The sequence below is a fragment of the Fulmarus glacialis genome, unplaced genomic scaffold, assembly GCF_000690835.1.
Source record: "Fulmarus glacialis isolate BGI_N327 unplaced genomic scaffold, ASM69083v1 scaffold36757, whole genome shotgun sequence".
Taxonomy (NCBI): domain Eukaryota; kingdom Metazoa; phylum Chordata; class Aves; order Procellariiformes; family Procellariidae; genus Fulmarus; species Fulmarus glacialis.
Window position 1 is genome coordinate 2,543 of NW_009223183.1, and position 10,139 is coordinate 12,681.

Consider the following 10,139-nt stretch of genomic DNA (forward strand, 5'->3'; position numbering starts at 1 on the left):
GAAACCTTGTAAAGAACTAGGATGGGAAACTGTGTGTGGAATATTCTTGTTAATATCAAGCTTCTAGTCAGTGAACTCTGAAATTTGCTGCAGCACTTCGGTCTTTGCCAAACTTTTTTTTTTAAGTCTATACTCTTCTGAAATATAAGAAGCTGTCCAGAACTGTTCTGTTCTGTCCTTTTCAGGCCATGCATTTGTAGGCAGAGGAAGGAGAAAGGAGGTGGTCATAAAAATGCAAATTAAACATGTACAAAATATTGGAAGGGTTTCTCAGAAACAAACTGAAGGTCTGTAACTGATGGAAAATAAGGGAGGGATGTGTAAAAAAACCCCCACTTTTTAGCATTTTAACTGGTGTTCTTTGTACCTCAATCCTTCCCTGAGTTTCTCCTGCACTGGCCTCCATCTTCCCCATTTTTATTGGAGCCCATATGATTTCTAAGGCTTTCTTCTTTCCTTACATAGGTAATAGAAAGGAAAAGGAGGAATATCTTCCTTCATCTCCAAGTTCTCTGGCTATTTCAAGGAGTAATAGAGGAAGACTACTTTTCAGTCTTCTGGCAATGTAGGTATCTGCTCAGGTCCTTCTAGAAAGGAATCTCTGCACACTTTTGTATTGTTCTGTCACACTTTTGTATTGTGCTCATTTTGTGAGCACCCTCAGATGCTACCTCAGCTTCCAAACTTTCTTTTCTTTTTGTCTGGGATAAGTGTGGACAAGAGGGAGGCACACTGACTTGGATTCCTGTCCGTAGCTCTAGGGAATCTTGCAAAAAGCCCTGAAAATAACAAGTTTTCAGCTTTGTAAAGTTTGAGTGAGGAAGAGATTTAGCCCTTAGTATCTGTACTGTCAGCTGGCTCACACAACACAAATAAGCTGGGCAAATGTAGCTTGGGTTGTATAATTTTAAATGAGAGTTGTGCTTGGGGGGTGTTGCTGCTCAATGAGTGCCTGAAAGCTCAGTGTGAACAGCATTTACATTCGATATGTACTTTAAAATACCTTGCAAATGGGTCAGTTTTCTTTTTAACATGTAAATTCGTGTTTGGACTTGATGATAAATAATAGTGTATTTTTCTAGAAAGGCTTTTTAGTTGTAATGCACAAGGGAGCTTAAAGCCCTGTTCAAGGCTTCAGATTGTGAGTTTTCTTTCAAGAAGTAAATGTAGCTGGGTTTTCTTGTTACTTGGACTACAGCGAGTCCTGGGCTGGGGCTCGGCTGGGGCCTCGTTCCCTGGAAATGCAAGAGTAACTACCAGCAGCGTGTGTGTTGGAGGTAATTCTGTCTCATAGTTTCTAGTAAGGTTTCTTTACTGTAAAACAACTGATGTTTTATATACAGGTTTATACCCCTCTGCTAAATTTAGATCTTCCTTTTCAAATCTATCCTGTAGCAGCAGGGTTTTGGTATTTGAGTACTTTTCATAACTACTTGGTTATCCTGTACAATGGAATAAAATAGCTTCTTGGTAAGGTACGTTTCTTTAGCTATGAGAGCCAAAATAAATGCATCTTCTTATTTGCACAACTCTTTTTTTTTTTTTTTTTAAACCACAAACTGTGCAAAACAGAACAGGGATGGGGCTGAAGTGAAAGGGATTGCCTGGGAAAGATTATCCGGTTTCTTATTTTAGTTTTAATACTCTTCTCAAAAGGTCTATTATGGGCCTTTGGTGGACACAGTAATGTTATGTTACACCTCTGATTATACAAAATACAGCAGTTCAGTGTGCTTTCGGTAAGATTTGGATTTGATGAGACTTGTCCTTATGCTCTAGGACTTCATCTGGAACCTGCACCTTTGTAACTTGGCCTGTAATTTAGAGTGTGTATTAAAACAGCATCGCTAATGAATTTGGCTTTTAATGGTTTATGGCTGAATCCTGGTAACCAGAAGAGCAAATCTTTCTTTTTTTGTCCTTCTTCGTGAAGGAACATGCATTTACACTTGGGCACCCTAATTTGTCCTAGTAAAAGCAATTGCCTGAATGGGCACTGGAAGTTGTGAAGGAGTATGAACTAGTGCATGAAGCTCCTGGGTGGAAATTGAGACTTGGATTCTATTTCTGACTCTTACCTGCTGTGAACTTAGGCATGCCATTTTGATTTTCCACCTGTTTCCTTCTCATCTTGTATCTGTCTTGACTATTTAAATTGCCAGTTGTTTGCACCCAGGACTTACTGTTTGTGCCAGGTATAGCAGAACCTCATCTTGACCCATGCCTCTGCTGCTCCTACTGTGCTGATAAAGGGGCAAACTTTATTGCTTCAGACAAGGACATGGGGAGAAATATAGAGCTGCATCGTGTCAGTTTAAAAACCCACCAAAACTCATACTTATCCAGCTTAGAAAGTGCAAGGTGATTTTTTTTTTTTGTTATTAATTTTTAAAAAATTTTTTTTCCAAAATGTGTTGCTCCCCAGACACGTGCTGTTGCTCCCCAGCCTGTGCTAAGCTGCTTTTCTCTGAAGACAGCAAACCACTCAAGCCTATAGCCAGACTTTTTTGAACCAGCTGTTTTCTGTGAACGAGGGCTCTTCCGTCATGTAAGAAGCACAGTTTTCAACAGTAAATCCATATAAAGCTGGTTTGTAGTTATCAGTGTATAAAGATACTGTTGGTTTTTTTTTTGTACTTTGATAGTGTGAAAATTGCTCAAAACTTCTTATCCTTGAAAAATATACCTACATAAACTTCTCAAAACTGAGAATTGACAAAGTTAAGCTTTCAAAAACATTTTTGTGAAGGTTATAAACACCTGAAAATAGATATGGAACGGATGGCTGAACTGGAACTGTAGAATTGCTTTTATGGTATAGAGAAAGAAGTGACTATTTGTCAAAGGTTTGGTTTTCGGTTTTGTATTGTTGTTGGTTTTGGTTTTTTTTTTTTTCCCAAAATACTGAAATTACTGAGTGCGTGCAGTGTGCAAGTAGCCCTCTCTTATTTTGCAGGTGGATTTGTCAGTGTTGTAGCACAAACAATACATGTAAAACTTAGATTTGAATTAGTTTTGTGTTGCCAGTTTATTCTTTACCCCTGCAGGCCCATCAGAGGGCTTTCAAAACATGCACTCCCATACTTCTGGAAGCCCAGACGGTTCTCCGTAAGGCATTGCTGGTGGTAGGTCATGACTGTAACAGCTTCTTCACAGCGGGATCATCCTTTGCTGTCCTCAGGGTTGGGTTTCACCCAGTCGCATCCCGTGCCCAAGAGGGATTGCCTGAATGACTGGGATCAGGTAGACTGATGCCCTGCTCTCCTAACCAGCAGGCCAGCTGTTTCTTTGCTTATTTTGTCTCTCCTTTGCTGGAGGCAGGCTGCTGTTTGCCAGCTGTGCATTTGAGTGACTTGGTGTTGCAGCGCAAGTGCAGCTGCAGGGCGTTGCAGCCTTGTCTGGGAAGGCTAAGCTGTTGGCCAAGCACGAAGACCATGCTGTGCTGTCTCTTCTGTAGCTGTGGCACTGAACAGCAAGACTTTTCTCTACCCTTCCACAGACAGGCTCATAACCCTATTCATTAAATCTTAGCTTCAAACATACTTTGTCCATTACTGCTTTGTATTTCTTCTTAGCGTAACAAGTTCTGTAATAGTATTTGTGGATAAAGATGTGATTTAGGTTAAAACCCTGCAGGTCAGTAAGCTGACGTGCACTTTTACCACTTTTCTTAGAAGTTTACTGCATGCTAGTCTGTACGTTTCTCTTTAAAATCTAGCTGAATTTTACTTTATGTTGGTCTGAAGATGAGGTGCTGCCACAGCTCCTTAGAGAATGGCAGAAGGTGGTTGGGAGTTGAGGTCCTGTGTTTCTGATGGCCCTTCTAAAGAACAGAATAAGGACCTTAGATTTAGCAATAGCACTGATATCTGTAGGCTTCTTCTGGCATGGTTTTATTTTTCTTCTCACTTTTTTTGAATAGAAGTAAAGCATAAAAGCAGTGTATCACTAAAATTTAGTTGGCAAAAGTACTTGTGAAAGAGTCTTATGTAGCTCTGTGATAGAAATGTGTATATGGGTCTTAAATTTTCTGCGCTTTTTTACTACCCCATAGAAATTGTGTTATTACAAGATGTTTATAACGCATCTCAATAACTTCTGTGCATTAGCAGTTTATATTGAAGAATACCTTTTTCCTTTTTTTCCACTTAATAGCTTTTGCTTCCTTTCTGAAAATAGAAAAAGAAAAAAAAATGCCTCCCTTGTTCAGGCATGCCTGAGCAAGTATGTGGAACACTCCAGGGACCATGATTCAGAATCTCTTCTTTTTATTTTAACTTCACTTTTTACTTCCTCAAATCTTAAGTGGTAAAGTTTTAAAAGAGCTAAAGAGGTATATAGTAACATACTGGTGTCAGTTTCTGTATTAGGATTGTACCCTCCCATGTTCACTCTAAGCACAAAATACGGTTTTTATCTAAAATACTTGCAGGGAGTAAATCGGTTCTGCTCCCCTCAAAACTCTGGTATTTGAAAAAACATATGGCAATGAATGTAGGCAATGCATGCATCATTTTTATACCAGAAGACCTCTTTTTCCTCCTCATCTCAAGCTTTCTTGCATGATAACGTTCTGTGCATTTCTTTTTTAATCATTTGATGTCAACATATCTTTCCCTTCAGCAGAGATGCAGTCATTCACCTTGTCTTTTTGATACCAGCATGCACTGTGCAGTTGTGTTGTGTTGTTTTGTTTTTTCGGTACCAGAGTTGTGAGAACTAAGTTGAAAATGGTTCTGGTGAACTATCTGGAGAGCTATATTTCCTCACGAGCCCAAATGCATTTCAAGCAGTGATGCCTAGGCTCCTGTAGCTAGGCATCTGTTGGAAAAAGGTCTTTTGCTATATGTCTTGCTTGGCATTAGGTTTCACCTGGGCTGAAGGACCCTTGACCTCCTCATTGTCTAGTATGGACTGTGCTATGTTCACAGAAGGTATAACATAGTACCTACACTATAACAGCCTCTGGGATATCAGGATTTTAGTTCTGCTTTGTCACTTTGCAGAATTTATTAGAGGACAGAAACATGGTCATTTGCAAATGAAAATAGTGGTTGAGATGATGTTTCCATCTGTTGTTTGTCGTGACTGGAGTTCTGATATTAAGCACCGAGTATGAGAAATACCTAACCTGATTCCTAGCAAACTGAGTAATCACAATGATAAGTAGAGTGAACTACAGGTGTTGAATGTCTTAGAATAACAAGTCCTAAATACTTACAACTTTCAGAGCTGCTTTTTGAAAGCGTGAACTACTGGATCAATTAATCTTTTGATATAAGCATTAATATATATGCACTTACTTGATAGGAGGTTTTTTGACTTAGAGTCTAACAAAGCAGTGGATTAATGGTTTGTCCTCTCTTTTCTTTTTTTCTCTAGTGCAACAGAATGGAGTACGACACTGCTCCTACTCGGCATCAAGGAAAAATTTGTATATTAACAAAAATACAAAGGTTATCTGTCAGGGTTTTACAGGCAAACAGGTATGTATATGAACCATTTCTTCTATCGCCCTTTCAATTCAGAAAGTTAGTTCAAAAACTATAACGTATAAAAGGCATTATATACTGGCTTTGCCCATGTTGATAGGAAGCTGGACTTCGTGATCAGGAAGGTCCCTTCAGCACTGTAGTTTCTTTCTATGTTGACTTTTTTTTTTTCCTTAGATTCAATAGACTAGATAATTTTTTTCCACTTGTGCACAAGCTTAAAACTTGGTTTTGAGTCATCTCTATTATATTACTCTTGATTTTTGTTGCTGATTTTGGTCTTAAGCCTTTTTGTTGTATACAACTGAAAGGGTTTCTTTGTAAAGGGAAATTTGCAAAAAACTACAAAAACCTTACCATTTTAGAAGTACCTCTTTCACAAATGCCTTTGAATGTCAATGCCTATGAATTAAATTTCTGTTTTTATTTCAGGATATTTAATAATTTTCTCACATTCACTCTTTTACACGTTTGCAAGGGGAGAAGACTGCTTTTGCTAAAGCTATCAGCTAGTCATGGATGAGAATGCTAATTTCTTCTATTTCATTATAGTGTTTTTCATATGCCAGACTTGATGTGGAAAATAAAATGTGGCTGCTATGTCTGCAGGTGTATTAGCAACACGCAACAAATTATCCTTTAGTATGCAGCCACACTGCTCTGATTTAAAAGAAAAAGCATAGCATATTCTGAACCCATTTAAAACATGTTGATGCACTCTTCAAAATAGCTGATTGTATATCTGTAGTGAAAACTTCCCTTCTCAATGTAAATTTAAGTGCCATAAATTGCCTTCAGAATTATAGATAACATAAACTTTTTTGGTTCATTTTATTTGCTATTACATGCCTTTTAACTTTACTTATTTTCTCTCTCATAGGGCACCTTTCACAGCCAGCAGGCATTGGACTATGGCACCAATCTAGTTGGAGGAATTTCTCCAGGGAAAGGGGGAAAAACTCATCTGGGTCTGCCTGTGTTTAATTCTGTGAAGGAGGTAATTTGCAGCAGTGACTGGAGGGCAGACAATTTAATGCTGCTGAAGGGCTCCTTATTTCATTGCTCACACTGAAGAGACAAACATTTGAGCCTGGATGTCACTGTGCAAGGAGTGAAATAGAAGACTTGTAAAAGAGGGAGCGTTCATTGTGGTCAGGCATGAGTTTGGCTTCCACTGTGAAGTTCACAGAGTTTGGATACACTTACTTTATACATGCAACTATTTTCTGATTGATTCCAGTGTGTATGATGAATTCTTAGCAAACTAAGGGTTTTTATGATGGTGTTCATGGGGCAGATCCTTTCCAGATAGTGGTTAGTTCTCAGTTCCCTAGTTGTGCTGTATGTGTCCCATCTTCAGTGAATTTAACACTTGCTTTGATTACAGTAAATTAATACGTATCCATTTCTTAATTTATGCCTGTGAATGGACATATTTTAAATGACTAGTTGTGAGATGTTCTCTTTGGCCCCACTAAATGCTAAATATATTTCTTATGTCCATTGTAGGCCAAAGAACAAACCGGTGCTTCTGCCACTGTTATATATGTACCTCCTCCGTTTGCTGCTGCTGCGATCAATGAAGCAATCGATGCAGAAATGCCCTTAGTTGTATGCATTACTGAAGGTATTCCCCAGCAGGACATGGTTCGGGTTAAACACAGACTGCTTCGGCAGGATAAGACTCGGCTAGTGGGCCCGAACTGCCCTGGAGTCATCAATGTAAGTGACTTCTGGATTTCCTCCGAGGCTGAACCATTCTTAGTGATGGTTGGAATGTTCCATCTGACTTCTCCCACTCTTTCCTTAGCCTGGAGAATGTAAAATTGGTATCATGCCGGGTCACATTCACAAGAAGGGAAGAATTGGTGAGTTTTTGAATATTTATGCATCATCTAAAACTAAAGTTTGGTACTCTAGTGCTCTTATTCATGAGGCTAGTCACATCCTGCCCTGAAGACAGTTGTCATGCTGTCTGTCCTGTTTGTAAGTGAACTTCACTGTTATCAATTGAATGCCAAAATCAGTCAGTCTACCACAGCAGGCACTGAGTACTGATGGTAGAGGCAAAGCAATTGGAAGTTTCCTTAGGTAATGTGATTGACTTCGTTTCCCTAACACCCTCCTTTGAGGATACCTCTGTTTATCTTGGGATTTGAGAGCACTAAGCTCTCAAACGCTAATCCTTCCAACAGCTTGGCTCCTGAGGACTGGGATCCTACACCTACAGTGAGCTCAGTATTATAGCAATGAGAAGAGATTACAGGCAAGTTTATAACATGATAATTTAGGCAACTGTACCATGACGAGTGGAACTGACAAATACACCCGCTTCTCAGACAGCAGAATTAAGGTCAGAAAGGCCGTGACTTACTCATAATCATATGCTAGTTACACGCCCTGTTGCATGCAAGTCTCTTGTCCTGACTTCTGTTGGTTCCTTGTTCTAAACTATAAAAATAACAACTTGATTATTTAGAAAATAATGCTGTTCAGGAGCTATAAAGAAAATTCTTCAAAAAATACCCATTTGTACTTAAATAGAGCTTCAGAAACACTGTTGTAGACAGCATATGCTGTTGTTATCTGTCAGTGGGGTAACCAGTTTAACTTGAGCACAGTACCCTTTGCAACATGACAATTTTTTTTTGATGCAAAGTGTGTTTACTGTGGGAAGACTTGTTCAGTGCTATTGAACTATGTGGACTCAGTGCAGTTTTTCTAACATGAGAAACTATCTCTGCTACTTAACCACTTCTGGCTTGACAATAAGCTGTACCTAGTGAATGCTGGAGGATGTGTTAACACTCGCATCACACCTGCAGCTTTCAGAAATACCTATAAACCTGGAATTGAAAAATCAGATGACTGCAATTATGCCCTTTGTAGAGACCATCAAGACATTGCTCTGTGACTGTAAAAGGTAGCGTCAACTGATATTGCCCTGAGCTCCCTTCAGAATCAAAGTTCTGTTAAGATTTTCTAAATATCTGCAAGAAATGTCTTGTAGTCACAAGATAGTAGAATCTGAATGCAAGGCACATCAAGTGCAAAAGAATATTTTAAATCCTGAATCCAGTTGCCCCACCGTTGCTGGAAACGTTTTCAATGGTTGTCCAAGGATCAGGGAATAAAAATGTAACTTTGCCATCCTCCCAGCTTCGTCTAACACTGTGACCTTTGGTGATATGCTCCCCAGCTTTCTATTACTGTGAGGTGTCCAAGAATCATTTGATAATTTTGGGATGCAAGCTATAAAAATAGCCAGTCTTTGGACCTTTATCTGTAGCTTCTCTGAGGCAATCTGATCTTGTAGTAAACAGGAAGCCCTTTGCAAACATAGCAAGAAAAAACTTTTGCTAGTAGACATCTGTGCTGTCCAACAGTATAAACAGTTGATAAAACTAAAGTTGTTTAGTGGTGTATTTTTTTCCTCTGTTCATGCAATAATTCTTATATTCCTTGTCAGAAGGCTTGAAGTAGATGGAAGATGATGTCTGTTTTTCCTGGAAAACTTCCCTTTTGTAGTATTAACAGAAACCTTGATTTGGAAAAAATGAACAAAAAAACCATGCAAATATTTTGCCCATGATCTAGGCTCTGTATTACCTTCCATCCTGAATTTAAAATTAGGGTTGTGGTCTCTTGTAATGTTGTAATGTAAATGCTGAATATGTATTGTAGAGCAGTGCGCTGCAGCAACAAATACCTTAATAGTGATAACTTGCATTTGTGAAGTGTATTTCTGTTCTGGAGGATCTCTCGTTTGCCTGGCCATACTGGAGACGTGATTAATACGGAATTCTTTTGTTAACTGTTGTTCTATCAGTACTCACATACAAGACAAGAAGTATATTCTTCTATTTTGTTTTCAGTTTTTTTTCCTGGTAAAGCTGTAGTGTGAGGAATGCTGTCTCAGCCAATATTACTGACTTTCTGGGCAGATTTAGTCTGTTGACAATTAAGTGTTAAAAAATGCCAACCAAGAAATAGAACAGATAGAATCTTACATGAAGGTTTCATGTTTTGGCAAGGATAGCTGGAAAACCTGGCACCTTATGTTCAGTTTATTAAGGCGATTTTCATGAATATAAGAACAGCTGCTTCTAGTCATGCGCTTAGCTATGTTAGTGTTATGTTTATCTCCTTTTCTTTCCTAAAGGTATTGTGTCTAGATCTGGAACCCTGACATATGAAGCTGTTCATCAGACAACGCAGGTTGGATTGGGGCAGTCTTTCTGCGTTGGTAGGTTTCCTCAGAAACAGCCTATTGCACCTATACTAATCTTTTTCTTTACAAGAAGGAATCCAAACTAATTTCTTTTTGCAAGCATAGAAATTGCTGAATGGCAATTATGTTGAGAAATGAGATCCCTATGTGCTGTGAAGAGTATAACCCTTCTCTATTATCATTTCCACATCAGATTAATAAAAGCCTAAAAAACAGCTTTGAACGGAGAACTGCCAGCAGATATGACATCAATTTGGAAACAGATTTTCCCAAGAAGTTTAATATTGTAAAGGGATAGGGCATTGTTAGGCATTTAGTTGGGTATGTTAAGTAGATGCAGTTTTCTTACAGCAAAATTCCAGAGCTGGGGTCTTGGTCCTTTTTGTCTTGAAACGAAGTCGTCTCTGAAAAACTCT

The 10,139-nt window shown here is 38.8% G+C and overlaps 1 protein-coding gene across 1 annotated transcript; it reads left to right on the plus strand.

Moving 5' to 3' along the window:
• Positions 1 to 5,382: 5,382 nt before the first annotated feature.
• On the plus strand, positions 5,383 to 9,738 carry SUCLG1 (succinate-CoA ligase, alpha subunit; the record flags this gene model as incomplete). Its single annotated transcript, XM_009581717.1, has 5 exons — positions 5,383 to 5,486; positions 6,373 to 6,489; positions 7,002 to 7,214; positions 7,303 to 7,360; positions 9,655 to 9,738. Coding segments are annotated over 5 exons (576 nt in total), but the record flags the coding sequence as incomplete, so codon positions are not given.
• Positions 9,739 to 10,139: the final 401 nt, after the last annotated feature.